Here is an 18,584-nt window from a genome sequence, read left to right on the forward strand (position 1 = left end):
AAAAGGTTGCAAGATCAAATCCCTGAGCAGGCAAGGCAAAAATCTGTTGTTCTGCCCCTGAACAAGGCAGTTAACCCACTGTTCCTGGCTGTTATTGTAAATAAGAAGTTGTTCTTAACTGACTTTCCTAGTTAAATAAAAAATAAATATATATATGTTTAGAGTTAGGGGTGCTGGGTGGGAGTCGATCAAATATTTGTGTAACCTAAATACAGATAGATTAGAGCCTTCTCTTTTCAGCAGCAGTCATTTGCATTCCAAACTGTTTTCCCTGCTAATTTAAAAAAATATATATTGTGAAAGGACAGGCAATTTTAGCTGCTGTTCAATGAGGTAACCAGTTGTTACATCCTCCATTCAGGCTACAAAGGCGTTGGTTTCCTCCTTAACTCGATTCAATGTCACCTCTGTGGAAAAAAAATATGCATACTGTCTTTAATAAAACAACATTTTACACCACCATTTTCAGATGTTGCACATTGAGTATATTGTTTATGTGGATATAAAGTAGCATTAGCCTAGCATGGTGGCAGAAAATTTTGTTTTATTAAGACAGCACGCATGTTTTCCCCCCTTGACTGGGATCTTTAATTCCAGATGATTAGTGAGGATCCATAGCGCTCACTAGCGGCTCAAATAAATCCTGTAGACCTATTATATTTGTTTAGCAATGGAATTACATGATTACCTTTTAAAATGAATAATATTCTGAGTTTGTGTCCGACATGCAATAAAACATTGTAATTGTCCATACAGCTATTGTTGTAGTAGGCTATTTGCGCCTAAATTCGAATCACAGGCCAATGTGTAGGCTATAGCCATTTGACAGAATTTCTGTTAAAAAGAAAAACAGGCCTAGGCTACATTAAATGTAGCGTGTACCTTACTAAACCTAGCTGTCATTCTAATTTAGAAATCAACCAAAAAAAACAGACAGACTATCAGTTTACATCACTGACTTTCGAATGGTCAGGTAGGCTGGCCAGGGGTAATTTTTAGGCTGCTTAATACCAATTTTGCCCAATGCAAAAGGTGGGTCAGACGTATTGCAAAAAAATATAATCTTTATAAAAGTTAGATTCATCCTGGTAAGAACTTATTCCATAATTCAAAACAAAATGTGCTTCTGCTTGCAACAGCAGTGCCGCATATGCGATGTATCTGAGGTGAATGCAGAGAGACAAGCGTATTTGAGGAAGATCAAAAGGGAGGGGTAGAAAGAGGGATGGAGAGGGAGTGGGACCCGGATGCTGATGCGAATGAGGCGAAGGAAGACGAGAGAAAATATCGATTTACGGCAAGAAAAAGCAAAGGACTGTAAACGGGGAGGCCCTCTCACGCAATGTGTGCAATTATATGAAAACGTGCCTGTCTAGTATAGTGTGAATACATATGCAGATATTTATTTCTCACTAGCAAATCGTTGATTTCATGAAATTGGAACCGGCGAAGGAGGACACGCCAAAAGGAGAGAGAGAAGATGCTGTGATACGCTTAGCCTACTGGCAGGGCTAGAGCGAGAGGGAGGGGGAGGGTGATACGGTAAAGATGGTTGTTTTGCAAGGGACGCATCTTTCCTCTAAAAAAATCGCAACGATGTGGCTGTTGGACGAAACATATCATTTCGCGTTACAAAGAAACTTCAAAATGATCCGATTTTGACAGACGCTTAAAAGACGTGGATAAACGTAGGCTAGGCTAACCACAGTGTATGGACGCACTTGTGTGGCTAATAACTCGAAGATAACATGCGGCTCCACCTGTGATATAGGCCTGCCACAGTGAATACCATTTACATCTGTCTGCATTGAACAATAAGGACGTTTTTGTGTTGCGATACGTTGTTTGAATGAATTGATGTAGCATCCCAATGATAGTAACCTGTTTGTGATCAGGTTGCAGATAGAAAAAGAATGGTGCAGTCAAAACTAATGTTGATAAATATCTATTGACGGTTGGTGCTGTCAAACAGATAATATATTGGTACTGATCTCTGTTGATTGACCAATGTATCAAAAGCAAAGCTATTTCAAATCTGAGAACTGTGACACATAGGCCTACCATGTTATCAATCTTGTCATACTTGTTATCATGATAGTTGTCGCTATTTCGAGTTTAGGCTAGTGCATACATAACATGATATGTGTGTCATAGCAATCCATTTACTCAGCTGTTGCCTACCTGTGATAGTTTCAGTTTCAGTATAATACTTGTCTATATCGAATGAAAGCAAAAATACATGAGTCCAGAACCACCTACCCAGAAAGAAGTAAAACCACAATTCTTAATCCAGGACTTGTCCGGTCTTTAGCTCTGAATATAGACCTATACTCAACCTCAGTCTATCTCAAAGCAGCGTTGCAATATTTTTTTCCTAACATTTACCATTGTTATCCAGGCTTCCTTTTTTTATTTTATTCGGGGGCGATAATTCATGAAATCCTCCTAACTATAGAGCTAGTTCTCACCATTAGCCGTTGTAAGTCGTAGGCAATAGTTAGAGCAGTATGAGTAAGGAACTGTCACTAAGTCAGTCAGCTCAATATGTTGGGCCATATCGACTGGAAAAAACACTGGGGAAGGGCCAGACAGGTGAGTTTTGAATTTCACCGCTTTTTTTCCCCCTTCTTCATCTTCGTGAAAAATAATAGTGTGTTTATTATGGGATGGAGGGATGGATGGACGGGCGGGCGAGTGGTTGCAGTGGATGGGTGGATTGATGGACAGATAGATAGGGAGTCGTGTATGTGTTAAGAATGTGTAATACCCTTATGTTGGCCAGTGTATGGTGAGCATGTGACTCGCTCTCTCAGGCCTGGTGAAGCTTGGAGTTCACTGCATTACGGGACAGAAGATAGCCATCAAAATAGTCAACAGGGAGAAACTGTCCGAGTCGGTTCTGATGAAGGTAAGATAATGATGACGCGAATAAGGATATCCCAGTATGATGACTACTTTTCTAAAAACGGACAACATTACGATTAGCTGGCTGTTTGCAGTAGTTGGGTCTTCCAATAATATGTTTTATTTCACTTAATTTTAACATTGTCGTAAAGAGCACATGTTAAACTTTAATAATAAAACACTTTTTTTCCCCATCTCAAGAGGTTAAATAAAAAATGGACAATAGTAAGTGCCAAATAAAGTAACAATGTTGACCGTATAACAGGGTTGACGACTTCCTCTTAAATCAACCATACAGTGGGGCAAAAAAGTATTTAGTCAGCCACCAATTGTGCAAGTTCTCACACTTAAAAAGATGAGAGAGGCCTGTAATGTTTATCATAGGTACACTTCAACTATGACAGACAAAATGAGAGAGAAAAATCCAGAAAATCACATTGTAGGATTTTTAATGAATTTATTTGCTAATTATGGTGGAAAATAAGTATTTGGTCACCTACAAACAAGCAAGATTTCTGGCTCTCACAGACCTTTAAGAGGCTCCTCTGTCCTCCACTCGTTACCTGTATTAATGGCACCTGTTTGAAGTTGTTATCAGTACAAAAGACACCTGTCCACAACCTCAAACAGTCACACTCCAAACTCCACTATGGCCAAGACCAAAGAGCTGTCAAAGGACACCAGAAACACAATTGTAGACCTGCACCAGGCTGGGAAGACTGAATCTGCAATAGGTAAGCAGCTTGGTTTGAAGAAATCAACTGTGGGAGCAATTATTAGGAAATGGAAGACATACAAGACCACTGATAATCTCCCTCGATCTGGGGCTCCACGCAAGATCTCACCCCGTGGGGTCAAAATGATCACAAGAACGGTGAGAAAAAATCCCAGAACCACACGGGGGGACCTAGTGAATGACCTGCAGAGAGCTGGGACAAAAGTAACAAAGCCTACCATCAGTAACACACTACGCCGGCAGGGACTCAAATCCTGCAGTGCCAGACGTGTCCCCCTGCTTAAGGCAGTACATGTCCAGGCCCGTCTGAAGTTTGCTAGAGAGCATTTGGATGATCCAGAAGAAGATTGGGAGAATGTCATATGGTCAGATGAAACCAAAATATAACTTTTTGGTAAAAACTCAACTCGTCGTGTTTGGAGGACAAAGAATGCTGAGTTGCATCCAAAGAACACCATACCTACTGTGAAGCATGGGAGTGGAAACATCATGCTTTGACCAGGACCAGGACGACTGATCCGTGTAATGGAAAGAATGAATGGGGCCATGTATCGTGAGATTTTGAGTGAAAACCTCCTTCCATCAGCAAGGGCATTGAAGATGAAACGTGGCTGGGTCTTTCAGCATGACAATGATCCCAAACACACCGCCCGGGCAACGAAGGAGTGGCTTCGTAAGAAGCATTTCAAAGTCCTGGAGTGGCCTAGCCAGTCTCCAGATCTCAACCCCATAGAAAATCTTTGGAGGGAGTTGAAAGTCCGTGCTGCTCAGCAACAGCCCCAAAACATCACTGCTCTAGAGGAGATCTGCATGGAGGAATGGGCCAAAATACCAGCAACAGTGTGTGAAAACCTTGTGAAGACTTACGGAAAACGTTTGACCTCTGTCATTGCCAACAAAGGCTATATAACAAAGTATTGAGATAAACTTTTGTTATTGACCAAATACTTATTTTACACCATAATTTGCAAATAAATTCATAAAAAATCCTACAATGTGATTTCTGGATTTTTCTCTCTCATTTTGTCTGTCATAGTTGAAGTGTACCTATGATGAAAATGACAGGCCTCTCTAATCTTTTTAAGTGGGAGAACTTGCACAATTGGTGGCTGACTAAATACTTTTTTTGCCCCACTATATATCCTCTTGTGACAGGGGGAATGGAAGCTTGTGTGTGTAACAGGGAGGGGCAATTGAATGCAAACTTCACAAAAAATATAAATTGTTAAAACATTTCTAGCCTTTCTATCTATGGGTAACAGGGTTGACGTGTTTTGCTCGACCAGCTCAGTTTCCCACCGTAAAAGTAGTTCACCTGCTTTTACACAATTATTTGACCATTAGACGCTCAATGTCTCTTTTTAAAAATATATTTAGAAAGGATTAGTTTCACCATATTAAAACGTCACTTCATGTAACATTGTTGACCTTAAAATAAGTGACATGTTTTTTTTTGTTTTTTTTAACCTTAAAATGAATCACTAATAATGTATTTTGTTGTATTTACTTACTTACGTAGGCTTATGTGTGCTGCAATTCAGCTTTTAGCTGCAATTGTGTACAATTCCCCCAAAAACGTATATATATATATATATATGTAACTTTAATGCAATATACATAGTAATTACTGTTAGGAATAGTAATGAAATTACATGCATGCAAAGGCTCTTCAACAAGACATATTTCATCAAGTATGCATTAAGAGTGAACACTGGAATGTAAATTCCTCTCAAATTACAATTTTATAGTGCTCTCTCTTCCCCCCTCTCTCTTTCTATCTCCATCTCTTCTCTCCCTCCCCATATCCCCCTCTATCCCCCTCTCTCACTTTCTCTCTCTCGCCCTCCCCCTCTCCCCCTTCTCTCTTTCTACCCCCCCATGTCTCTGTCAAGGTGGAGAGGGAGATTGCCATCCTGAAGCTAATTGAGCATCCGCATGTGTTGAAGCTGCATGACGTTTACGAGAATAACAAATACCTGTGAGTTCATTCATTGTACATTCAGGTGCGCCCCTCGGCTCTGCCTGTGCCCTGTAGCTCTAGAACCGTGGGTGTCATGTGTAAATATTAATCAAAGGACTGTATTAATCTGCTTCGTCTCTCTCTCTTGAAGTCTGCAGATTTCTGCCATCAAATCTCCCATTGACTTCAATGCATGTTGTTCGCAAATATCCAAATTACACAAGCCTGTCCTCAAATTAGGATTCAACCCTCTTTGAATTCTTGCTCAACTTCTCTCTCTCCTCTCTCTCTCTCTCTCTCTCTCTCTCTCTCTCTCTCTCTCTCTCTCTCTCTCTCTCTCTCCTCCTCCTCTCTCTCCTCTCTCTCCTCTCTCTCCTCCCTCCCTCTCCCCCCTTTCTCTCCCTCCCTCCCTCCCTCCCTCCCTCCCTCCCCCTCCCTCCCTCCCTCCCCCTCCCTCCCCCTCCCTCCCTCCCTCCCTCCCTCCCTCCCTCCCTCCCTCCCTCCCTCCCTCCTCCCTCCCTCCCTCTCTGTAGGTACCTGGTGTTGGAGCATGTGTCAGGTGGGGAGTTATTTGACTATCTGGTGAAGAAGGGCAGACTGACACCTAAAGAGGCCAGGAAGTTCTTCCGACAAATCATATCGGCCCTGGACTTCTGTCACAGTCACTCTATCTGGTAAACTACTCTATTCATGTACAAAACCTATTGTGTGTGTGTGTGTGTTCATGTACAAAACCTATGTGTGTGTGTGTGTGTGTGTCTGCCCAACTTGCTCTCCAGGCTCAATCAAATGGTCTGGTCTGGTCTCATTGTTTTTCTGCTTCCTTATGAGTAATTCTCGTCTATTCACGCCCTCCGTCAATATCTCACTAATAATGCCATTTTATTTGAATCTATTCTTATATTACTCGCTCAGTGTTTTATTGCTCACTTCCAGTAGATGATTTAAGGTCTCACTAATAAATGACTTCTATTCCGTCCTATCCTATCGCACTCAACTCTACGCTGCTCTATTCGCGCCGTCACACAGTCACAGAGACCTGAAGCCAGAGAATCTGCTCCTGGATGAGAAGAACAACATCCGCATCGCAGACTTCGGCATGGCCTCCCTACAGGTGGGGGACAGCCTGCTGGAGACCAGCTGTGGGTGAGTATGCTGTGTGTGCATGCAGGTGTGTGTGTTTGTGTGTGTGTGCGTGTTTGTGTGTGTGTGTGCGTGTGTGCGTGTGTGTGTGTGTGTGTGCAGTACATGTGTGTGTGTGTGCATGCAGTACGTGTGTGTGTGTGTGTGTGTGTGTGTGTGTGTGTGTGTGTGTGTGTGTGTGTGTGTGTGTGTGTGTGTGTGTGTGTGTGTGTGTGTGTGTGTGTGTGTGTGTGTGTGTGTGCAGTACATGTGTTTGTGTGTGTGTGTCTGTGTGTGTGTGTGTGTGTCGTATGTGCTGGTAAAAGCTTGCATCTTCTCAAGGCCTCACTTCTATCAATTTCAGATCCCCACACTATGCCTGTCCAGAAGTGATCCGGGTAGGTTTCCGGCTCGTCTTCCCTTCGTTATTTTAAGTGTCTAAGATCACCCAACCAAGTGATATAGAAATGTAATGATTGATAAGACATAAGAAATGTAAGTATTTGATAAGGTAAGAGTTTGCTGATACCAACATGTGTATGTAGGGAGGGGTACATGTTGCATAGTACACATCTCTCTCTTTCACTCTCTTTCGCTTTCTCTCTCTTTCTCTTTCACTCTCTCGCTCTCTCTCTCTTTCTCTCTCCTTCACTCACTCTCTCTTTCTCTCTATCAGGGAGAGAAGTATGATGGTCGCCGGGCAGATGTGTGGAGCTGCGGAGTCATCCTCTTTGCTCTGCTGGTGGTGAGAAAGTGTCCCGTTTGCCCTCTTTGCTTACGTCTTACACCTACCCAATCCTTTCAGATCGAGAGGAGGGGCTAGGGGTCCATTTGGAATTGAGTATTTGTGGAATTGGGTTATAACCTTGTGACCCAAAATAACTGGTCGGTTTTCTTGGCACAAATGAAGCCAAGCCCTAGACTAAAAAGTATGTTCAATGGAGATTCTCCATTGAAGGTGCTTCTTTGTCCAAGACTAGGTTTAATCTGTGCCTGGATAACCAGCCCAACATGTGTTTGTATGTGCAGTCACGCCTCCCATTCCTTGTATAAAGGCCTATTTAACAGTAACGTCCCTGTTCCCCTGTCCTCTCCTCCGTAGGGGGCCCTACCATTTGACCATGACAACCTGCGTCAGCTCCTTGAGAAGGTGAAGAGTGGGGTGTTCCACATGCCCCACTTCATCCCCCCGGACTGCCAGGCCCTGCTCAAAGGCATGATTGAGGTCGACCCCGACAAGAGGCTCACGGTACGAGAGAGGAGGATAGGCAGGCTGAGCGGTAGTGGGAGAAGGAGGCAGGGAGGGAGAGGTTAACCCCCTGACAAGAGGCTCACGGTACGAGAGAGGAGGATAGGCAGGCTGAGCGGTAGTGGGAGAAGGAGGCAGGGAGGGAGAGGTTAACCCCCTGACAAGAGGCTCACGGTACGAGAGAGGAGGATAGGCAGGCTGAGCGGTAGTGGGAGAAGGAGGCAGGGAGGGAGAGGTTAACCCCCTGACAAGAGGCTCACGGTACGAGAGAGGAGGATAGGCAGGCTGAGCGGTAGTGGGAGAAGGAGGCAGGGAGGGAGAGGTTAACCCCCTGCTAAATGGCATATATATCTACTGGCATATATATATATATATATCTACAAGAGACTCACGGATACGAGAGAGGAGGATAGGCAGGCTGAGCGGTAGTGGGAGAAGGAGGCAGGGAGGGAGAGGTTAACCCCCCGACAAGAGACTCACGGTACAAAGGTGGGGATGAGATTGAGATGCCTAAAATGTAGCCAAAAGTGATGAGAGAATCTCTTTCCAATTTCAAAAGTCAGGCCCAGCAGGAATTGTTTACCCCTTGCGCTAGCAGCCATCTGTGTCTTTGAACAGACTGTACTAATCGTTCCATCTGCCCTCTCGCCCTTCCAGCTAGAGGCCATCCAGAAGCACACCTGGTATCAGTAAGTATGGATTAGTTTGGTCTGCCTTTGAATTATAAATAGGGATGAATTGGGAATTTGAAGTTGATGCCAAACATTGTGTATGGGGCCCAGTGTTTTGGGTCACTAACATGGGGATGTGTGTCTTTGTGTGTGTGTGGTGCGTGTATCTGTTTGTCTGCGCGCGTGTGTGTCTCAGGTCGGGTCGTAACGAGCCTTGTCCTGAGCAGCCCGCTCCCAGGCGGGTGTGTGTGGGGCGTATCCTGTCGCTGACCGAATTGGACCCGGACGTGCTGGACAGCATGCACTCTCTGGGCTGCTTCAGAGACCGCGGGAAACTCACCCGTGACCTGCAGTGTGAAGAGTACGTGTGTCTGTTTGTGTGTGTGTGTGTCTGTGTGTGTGTGTGTGTGTGTGTGTGTGTCTTCTCTCACATTTCTCTCTTTGTCATCTGTCTCTTTCTTTTGTTGTTTTGTGTAGCTTGGCCCATGTCCACCTTTTGTGTCTTCTTTCTTCTTGTGTTCAACCTGTCTCTCGTCTTGCTACCTTCCTCCAAATTGTATTCCTGAATTGAAATCTTTCTACACAAATCTCCCCATGACTTTCGTTTTGCTATTTAACGAGAAAGTCCAAGTGCGTATCTCAAGATTCAACTCTCTTTAAAGCCCTCCCTCCCTCCCTCCCTGCCTCTCTCTCTCCGTCCCCCAGAGACAACCAGGAGAAGATGATCTATTATCTCCTGTTGGACAGGAAAGAGCGTTACCCCAGTTACGAGGATGAGGATTTGCCGCCCCGAAATGACGTAGGTGAGTCCCTAGGTGTCAGGAGCGAGCCACTAACCGCACTGACTTGACTCCGTCCCTGTCTGGTCCGCAGTCTTCCTCCTGCCCCTCTGTCTCTGTGTCCCGGTGTGCACCTCGCTCCTGCTTCTCCACGGACCCACCTTTTAAACCTAATTCCTCATTTTGCTGTTCGAATCTGGACACTGATGCATATGAGTGTGGGGTAGAAGTGTGTTTAGGGAAAGGTGTGTTGTGTGTGTGTGTTTGGGTTGTGTATCTGTGTGTGTGTGTGTGTGTAGGGGGAGGTTAGGTGTGTGTAGGGGCTGCCTGTGTGTGTGTGTCGGGATATTTTAGTAGTTGTGATAGCCTTACTATATACATTGTATGTTCTGATTGGGGGTTGGGGGGGTTGGGGTGGCTCTTACTGCGTAATGGACTAACTCCACCCTGGTGTCCTTCAGCGGACCCCCCTCGTAAGCGCGTGGACTCTCCCATGCTGACGCGTCATGGCCGCTGCCGCCCGGAGAGGAAGAGCCTAGAGGTGTTGAGTGTGACCGAGCAGGGGTCTCCCACCCCGACCCGCAGGGCCCTAGACACGGCCGCACACAGCCAGAGGTACTGGAGGGCTGTCACACACACGGTCCGCAAACACACAAAAAAAAAGGCTAATGCAGGCACACACTCACAAAGACAGTCAGGCACGCACACACACACACATACACACACACACACACACACACACACACACACACACACACACACACACACACACACACACACACACACACACACACACACACACACACACACACACACACACACACACACACACACATACACATACACACATATTACATTCTTACTGGCCAAAAACATTTTGTTAGCCACATCCAGTGCATTCAGAAAGTATTCAGACCCCTTGACTTTTTCCACATTTTGTTACGTTACAGCCTTATTCTAAAATTGATTAAATTGTATTTTTTCCTCATCAATCTACACACAATACCCCATAATGACGAAGCAAAAAACAGGTTTTTAGAAATGTTTGCAAATGTATTAAAAATACAAAACTGAAATATACATTTACATAAGTATTCAGACCCTTTACTCAGTACTTTGTTGAAGCACCTTATGCAGCGATTATAGACTCAAGTCTTCTTGTGTGTGATGCTACAAGCTTGGCACACCTGTATTTGGGGAGTTTTCCCATTCTTCTCTGCAGATGGGGAGCGTCGCTGCCCAGCTATTTTCAGAGTTGTTCCGGGTCTGGCTGGTCCACTCAAGGACATTCAGAGTTGTTCGATCGGGTTTAAGTCCGGGTCTGGCTGGTCCACTCAAGAACATTCAGAGACGTGTCCGGATGCCACTCCTACGTTGTCTTGGCTGTGTGCTTACGATCGTTGTCCTGTTGGCGGGTGAACCTTCACCCCAGTCTGAGGTCCTGAGCACCCTGGAGCAGGTTTTCATCAAGGATCTCTCTGTACTTTGCTCTGTTCATCTTTCCCTCTATCCTGACTCGTCTCCCAGTCCCTGCCGCTGAAAAACATCCCCACAGTATGATGCTACCACCACCATGCTTCACCGTAGGGATGTTGCCAGTTTTCCTTCAGACGTGACGCTTGGCATTCAGGCCAAAGAGTTTTATCTTGGTTTCATCAGACCTGAGCATCTTGTTTCACATGGTCTGACTCCTTTAAGTGCCTTTTGGCAAACACCAAGCGGGCTGTCATGTGCCTTTTACTGAGGAGTGGCTTCCGTCTGGCCACTCTATCATAAAGGCCTATTGGTGGAGTTTTGCAGAGATGGTTGTCCTTCTGGAAAGTAACTCTGGAGCTCTGTCAGAGTGACCATTGGCTTCTTGGTCACCTCCCTGACCATGGCCCTTCTTTCCCGATTGCTCAGTTTGGCCGGGCGGCCAGCTCTAGGAAGAGTCTTGGTGGTTCCAAACTTTTTCCATTTAAGAATGATGGCCACTGTGTTCTTGGGGACCTTCAATGCAGCAGAAATGTTTTGGTACCCTTCCTCAGATCTGTGCCTTGACACAACCCTGTCTTGGAGCTCTACGGACAATTCCTTCAACCTCATGACTTGTTTTTTACTGTGATGTACACTGTCAACTGTGGGACCTTATATTGACAGGTGTGTGCCTTTCCAAATAATGTCCAATCAATTGAATTTACCACAGGTGGACTCCAATCAAGTTGTAGAAACATCTCAAGGATAATCAATGGAAACAAGAAGCACCTGAGCTCAATTTCGAGTCTCATAACAAAGGGTCTGAATACTTATGTAAATAAAGGTATTTCTGTTTTTTCCTGTGAATAAATTAGCAAACATTTCTAAAAACCTGTTTTGCTTTGTCATTATGGGGTATTTTGTTTAGATTGATGATCACTTTTAGAATATTGATGTTATATGATGATCAATTTTAGAATTAAGGCTGTAATGTCATTTTATTTGTCACATTTTACTTGAGGGTGACATATTTTTTGTTCTCTTCACCTTTATGATAACGACCTTTAAAATGATGACCTCTTGTGACCCCTCTACAGGTCTCGATCAGTCAGTGGGGCGTCCACCGGCCTCTCCTCCAGCCCTCTCAGCAGTCCCAGGGTAAGAGGCTTGTTGGCCAACACTTTTAACATCCTCTCTGAAATGATAAAGCTTACCAACGTTGACTCTGAACTGTCTTCTCATATACAGTATATGTCAGATAATGGTTGTCTTTTTTTGCAACGTTCAAAGATTTATTGACATTGCTTTAACATTGCGTTAATGTTGCTATAACGCTTCCTCTAACTCACCCAAGCTCCTTGGTCATTCCGAGCCATTTTACATGTCATACCACACTATCAGAATAACTCTCACTCATTTGGAGTTTCTTTGGCATTTCTCTTCTTCTTCTTCTTCTTCTTCTTCTTTCTCCACATCCACAGTTTCGAGAATATATGGCACAACTTTAAAAACGTGCATATTTTGTAAAGCAACACAGCACATAAAGTAAAGATAAAACATGTTTGGGTTGCAGAAATAAAAGATAGAACTGATATAACTGTAACCGTGAAAATGTCAACATACTAGTTGAATTATTATTTTCCGGATCAGCAAAAGCAGAAACAGAGTCATAATGTATTGCTTGCGCCATTTTGTAGTTTTTGTCTTCCATACTATTTCTGACATGGAGGGATTTTTGCGTGCTGGGTTATCTAAAGTGTTAAAAAAGGTTGGAACATAAATGGTTGAATGCAGGGTCAGAACTAATGATTTTACATTCAGTTATACAAATAGCTCACACCATCAGTGCAGTTTCTTCACCATCATTCAAGAAGCACTCCTTTGTCATAACCCATAACACTCATTTCCATCCCTCTTTTTCCATTTTCCCATCCCTCTCTTTCTCTTCTTCTTTTCCATCCCCCCCAGTCCTATCAGAGCCCTGTCTTCACGTTCAGCCAATCAGACGTCACTTCCACCACCGCTCACACTAAGGACCCATCCAAACCAGGAAGTGCTACCACGCCTCGGTCGGCCCGAGCCCACGACAAACCCAAAGCGGCCCAGAACCCCAAAACCCAGACCCTGCCCACCACCACCAAGGGCGGTCCCGCCACCAATCGGCCCCACCTCCAGCCCATCAAGTCTCTCCCCATCCACAAGTCACCCTCCCGCTCACCCTCCCCCCTCCTCTCACCCATCCCCCGCTTCTTCTTCTTCCCCTCGCCCTCCGTGCTCAAGTCGGTCACTAAGAGCTTCTACCCCAACTCTACCCACTCTGTGTCGCAGGTCACCCCCCAGGGCTCGCCGCTGCCCACCCCCATGGGCACCCCCGTCCACCACCCCCACCACCCCTCCTCCACCCCTCCCTCCAACTCCTCCTCGTCCTCCTCCTCACGTGCGGAGGGAGGCGGAGGGGTGGGCTCCCTGTCCCTGACTCCGCCCTCCAGCCCCGGAGGGAGTGGCGGCATGGCGGCTAGCAGCTCTGCCCACTGGAGGACCCGTCTTAACTCGTTCAAGAACAACTTGCTGGGCTCACCCCGCTTCCACCGCCGTAAGATGCAAGGTAACTACATAGCAATAGATTTTCAACAGTTTAAATGGAGTTTTAGCAAATTACAATACAGAGCTACATGAAACAAATGTCTTGTTTTCTCAGTACCCACATTAGAGGACATGTCCAGCCTGACCCCAGAGTCCAGCCCTGAGTAAGTCATACACACACACACACACACACACACACACTCATGAACATGCCTCCCAGATGCCCTGCGTCGAGGACCAACTCATTTGACCTCGCCACAACCTTCTCTTTGTGTGTCTGTCTGTCTGTCTGTCTGTCTGTTTGTCTGTCTGTGTCTGTCTGTTTGTCCGTCTGCGTCTGTCTGTTTGTCTGTCTGTGTCTGTCTGTTTGTCCGTCTGTGTATGTGCGTCATGCTCCCTCAGGCTGGCTAAGAAGTCGTGGTTTGGGAACTTCATCAGCCTGGAGAAGGAGGAGCAGATCTTCGTGGTGATCAGAGACAAGCCGCTGAGCTCTGTCAAGGCAGACATCGTCCACGCATTCCTGTCTGTGAGTATCTGACTCTGCGCTGAACATCCTGAGTAAACAATGTCCGAGACCTGTCTTGAGAAAGGCCTACATTCTAGCTTGTTTTTTAATTTATTTTTTAAATCACACTTCAGTCCTAGTAATATGGTCATGTTTTTGAAGTGTGAGGAATTCATCTTGTGAGCCTTTATATTTTCAATATAATCCGCTTTATTGACAGACAAATGTGTCGATGTGGCTCAAATGGAGGAGTTCAACTCTCTCTCTATCATTCTCTCCAATACCCCAATCTCACATTGACTCTCTTTATCTGTCTCCCCCTCTTTTACTTTCTCTACCCACCTCTCCTTTCCTTTCTTTTCATTACCCCACATATTTATCCCTCCCTTTACTTACCCTATCCAACCCCCGGCCCAGATCCCCTCCCTCAGCCACAGCGTCATCTCCCAGACCAGCTTCAGGGCCGAGTATAAGACCTCCGGCGGCCCCTCCGTCTTCCAGAAGCCTGTGAAGTTCCAGGTGGACATTGCCTTCTCCGAGGGAGAGAGGGAGCGGGAGAGGGAGAAAGCCGAGCGGGAGGGCAAGAGAGAGGCGGGCATCTACAGCGTGACGTTCAGCCTCATATCAGGCAAGTGGAGCTTGGAATGGGAAGGACCGGTGTTCATTCGAACGCTGTCAGTTGGTGATTTACAGCATCTGGTTTATATGGTGGATTGGATTGTTACAGTTCATGCAATTGAATTAAAGTAGGGCAGGTTTGTTATGGTGGAAGGGAGAGCTTTGGCTGTGTGTGTGTGTGTGTGTGTGTGTGTGTGTGTGTGTGTGTGTGTGTGTGTGTGTGTGTGTGTGTGTGTGTGTGTGTGTGTGTGTGTGTGTGTGTGTGTGTGTGTGTGTGTGTGTGTGTGTGTGTGTGTGTGTGTGTGTGGTGGGTGCGGTGCAGGTGTGGGTGTCTTTAGTGCTGGTAAAAGCTTGCATCCTCTCAATGCCTTTATGTGTGTGCGTGCATGCGTGCGTGTGTGTTCGCAGGTCCTAGTCGCAGGTTCAAACGAGTGGTGGAGACCATTCAGGCCCAGCTTCTCAGCTCCCATGATCAGCCCATGGGGGTCTCTGGTGAGTCACACACACTCTCTGTTACTCACACACACCAACCTCACACACCATTTTCCCACATCCAGGTTCACGTCATGATAACTTAAATGAATAATCCATCATTTGCGTTGGAAATGATTGAAATGATTGAAATTGTTATAAATGTTTGTATATGTTTACAAATAATGAAATACAAATGTATTAATAGTATGCACACTATTAATAGTTGATTCATTATTTGTGAAGATTATTATAGTTCTTACACACACTGGTTTCACCTACGTGAATGGAGTCACTGTATTCTCTCCCTCTACAGACCCCTTCCCAGACGAGAAGAACAGTCGGCCCCACGGTACCCCCACCCGCCAGAACTCCCGGCGCTCCGAGGGCGGGGGCGACCGGTGCGAATGGGGCGAGCGAGGGGACGGAGGAGGTATCGGAGGCGGCATCGGAGGCAGTGGGGGGGTCCTGCAACGCCGAGGCTCCGGGAAGGAGAGGACCCGACTACTGTCCTCCAATGGAACACAGTCCCAACCCTAAATCAGAGAGAGAGAGACCAGTCGGGTAGCAGGTGTCCAGACTCCATTGGTGAAAAAAAAAACAAGACAAATTGTCATCAGACGAAACCCAAACCCTTCACAAACCATGAGGTATACAGTATCTCCCATTCAACTCCCAGAAGATGTCTCAACAAGATGCTTTAAGCCTGAACACAAGCTGATATTTTTTTCTGCTTTTCACCTGTGTTAAAATATACATTCATGTTGATTCACTGAATCAAGCAGGGATCCCATTCAAACCAGTAATAAAACAAAAACATTTTTCCAGAGGGGATACAATAGATGAGCCAGACACAGCACAGGTCAAACTAGGAACTTTGAAGAAGCGCTAATTTGCATGCCAATTAGCCAGTCATTACGATAAAGGGTGTTTGATTTGGATGATAAGATCTGCTAGCATACCATTCCTTTGCAATAACTCAAGCAAAAAGTTAAGAATGGGTTTCAACAATCGTGTGATGGTTCTCAAGAATACACAACGCCCCCTTCCCGTACCTCTACCCCACAGCAGCATAACTGAAAAGGGATACCTTGATGTGCCCAACATTGTACGTACATTTACTCAAAAGACAATGAAAGGTGATGGAGACACGGAAGAGAACCCTCTTGCTTATTATCACAGACCACCCATTCGAGAAGTTAGAACCCGGCTGCCAGTTCAATGAATGACTTTGTTTTAAAAGGGAGAAATGAGGTCCTTTTAAAAAAAAAAAAATTAAAAAGGCATTTTCAACATCCTTTTCTTTTGCGGTAAAGAAGTGCAAATTAAGCTAACTAAGTGAATGTGAAAAATATTTTTTTATTTAGGTTTAGTTAAGATGATGTAGTTATTGATTTTGAGGTTGGCGCTAATCAGCGGAGATACAGGAGAGGAACGACAACAGGAAGATTTGACACCCTCGACATATCTGCTCCAGTATCTGAATGTGGAACCCACGCAGAGTGGGGATTGGGAACGAAGTCACCATTGATGTATTAGAAAACATTTTTTTTGTTGTATTTTCTTTTTACTCAGAGACAAATACAATGTAACCAGGATGTAAGCGTCGTCGGGAAACCTTTTTTGCTCTGAAGAAAAATATTTTTGATTTGAAGAGAAATATGAAAATATATTGAAGAAGAAAAAAAAACATGGGCAAATAGTTACATGGGATGGACTTCCACTATCTGTCCCTGACTCAATGAGGAGAGAATTCCAGACCTATGGATTGGACAAACTCCATCTGAGCTTGTCTCATATCACCACCCTATTCACATATTGACTCCAAACGTAGATTTCAACACGCATTGATCGATGGACATTCTCGTGAAGCTGTACTCAAAATGCTGACGTATTACTCCTTGTTATCGAAAGACTTCAACAACAAAAAAAGGCAAACAAATGATAGGCCCTTCTGCCATCACCAATGAGCCAAGTGATCCATCCTCTGCACCCGCGGCGTCACCTTATATCACCGCTCTACAAGCAGACGTAGCTGTTTTGACGATCATGTATTACAACAGTATTATGTGATAGAAACTAGACACATTACCAGCCAGTCTTCCTTACTGCACAATATGCAACAGATGCAGAACGTTTTGCGATTTTCCATTTCCTTGTTTATGTATTTCCGTATTTATTTACTTATTTATTTACTGTTCATGTATTTATTGATATATTATTTATTTATGTGGGAAATGTATCTTGCACCAACAGAAATATATCAGGAGCTAGGGATATAATGTTTTTCTTGTCAACATTATTTTTTTCTTTGATTTCTTTCTCTTTCCCAGGACACTCGTTTTGTTTTTGGATCATGAACTTAACAACATTTACATTCCTTCCCAGCATTCTGTCTAAATGTTAGTGTTTTAGTTTCTATTGTATGAATTTGTTTATATATTTTATGTTCTGTTCGGGGTCGAATTCACTGGGAACGAAACGGAAGCAAACGGACTGAGACAGTGAGGGACTACATGAAGTTGTCCAATGAGATACACTGTTTTTTGTTTGCAACGTGTTTCGCTACGGTGGGCACTAATGAATACGGCCCAGTTCTGATTATTGGATTGTAAAGAGTTGAGTCAATGACTGAGTCATGGGTTTATATTTCAGATCTGTTGCACCACCTGTGACCAGGTTACAGGCAACGGGGTGAGAGGGACTCTCTTTAAGCATTCTGTATAAAGTGACTGAGCCAGCAATGAGCACATTGCTCTAGCAAGCTAAACTGTCCACATTCATTGGCAGACACGAGCAAACCACCATCGTACACCTTTCCTCCGACAACATCAAACGCTCATACTGCTCCCATGTCTTTCTTTATGCTTTTCCCCTTGACCTGATGCGTCTGTCATCACCAGTTCCAGCCATCGTTGTGCGGACCACTTGACTTCGAGAGAGACCACGCTGTACACGTCGGGGGCGTCACTGTCGCTATTCACCTTTATGATTGTTCACTGTCATTTTCATCATCATCATCACCAAGATCATTATATTCATCATCCTTACTCTAGCTAAGATTGTAAACTATTGTCCATTCCTAAGGGTCAGTAGAATAAGGTGTTAAAAAAGAAATGTCTGTATCATAATTTAAATATAAAAGTGCACTATTATAACTATTGCCTGTGATGAAAAAAAAACATGAAACAATTATGGTTGAATTGATGGTCAAAATAAAGAGACATCCACCTTATTGTTATGATTATAATAATAAACTCTAAAATAGTGTGTCTGTTGTGTCCTTTGGGTTTCCAGCTAGATGTTCCAAAATGAGTTTGTAATACATTGAAACGCTCAAATCATTTACAAAATCCATATTAAAGTGTAGGAGTCATGAGTTTTTACTCACCAAAGTAACAACACAGTGCGGTCAAAGACTTATTAACTTAGTTGTAGTCACCATCTGGTTACCTATAACTACAAACAGTTATTTTTTATTTATGAACTTATTTCCAGACACATTCTAAACTACCTACAATGCATTATTTA

At 44.4% G+C, this 18,584-nt stretch overlaps 1 protein-coding gene across 2 annotated transcripts; it reads left to right on the forward strand.

The window, feature by feature from the left end:
• Positions 1-1,237: 1,237 nt before the first annotated feature.
• On the forward strand, positions 1,238-18,323 carry LOC118363297 (serine/threonine-protein kinase BRSK2-like). 2 transcript variants are annotated; one of them, XM_052488053.1, is made up of 19 exons: positions 1,238-2,592; positions 2,814-2,908; positions 5,533-5,618; positions 6,134-6,274; positions 6,630-6,746; positions 7,087-7,120; positions 7,399-7,467; positions 7,825-7,971; positions 8,629-8,660; positions 8,839-9,003; positions 9,348-9,445; positions 9,883-10,036; positions 11,974-12,034; positions 12,845-13,481; positions 13,575-13,623; positions 13,862-13,985; positions 14,382-14,592; positions 14,991-15,074; positions 15,370-18,323. In XM_052488053.1, the coding sequence occupies exons 1-19, from the start codon at positions 2,508-2,510 to the stop codon at positions 15,591-15,593; spliced, it is 2,613 nt and encodes an 870-aa protein (XP_052344013.1). In that variant the 5' UTR covers positions 1,238-2,507; the 3' UTR covers positions 15,594-18,323. The 2 variants fall into 2 exon arrangements, with proteins under 2 accessions (XP_052344013.1, XP_052344018.1); XM_052488058.1 differs by having other exon boundaries at positions 1,240-2,592; positions 13,205-13,481.
• The last annotated feature ends 261 nt before the right edge of the window (positions 18,324-18,584 follow it).

Source organism: Oncorhynchus keta, chromosome 3, assembly GCF_023373465.1.
Source record: "Oncorhynchus keta strain PuntledgeMale-10-30-2019 chromosome 3, Oket_V2, whole genome shotgun sequence".
In the NCBI taxonomy this organism is placed as follows: domain Eukaryota; kingdom Metazoa; phylum Chordata; class Actinopteri; order Salmoniformes; family Salmonidae; genus Oncorhynchus; species Oncorhynchus keta.

What these genes read in the sequence shown, in the direction of transcription:
- LOC118363297 (XM_052488053.1), top strand. Translation starts at nt 2,508, where the DNA reads ATGAGTAAGGAACTGTCACTAAGTCAGTCAGCTCAATATGTTGGGCCA. An exon ending in TGTCACAGTCACTCTATCTG is followed by an intron (nt 6,275 to 6,629) that starts GTAAACTACTCT and finishes GCCGTCACACAG; the next exon opens with TCACAGAGACCTGAAGCCAG. An exon ending in TCAGCCCATGGGGGTCTCTG is followed by an intron (nt 15,075 to 15,369) that starts GTGAGTCACACA and finishes CTCCCTCTACAG; the next exon opens with ACCCCTTCCCAGACGAGAAG.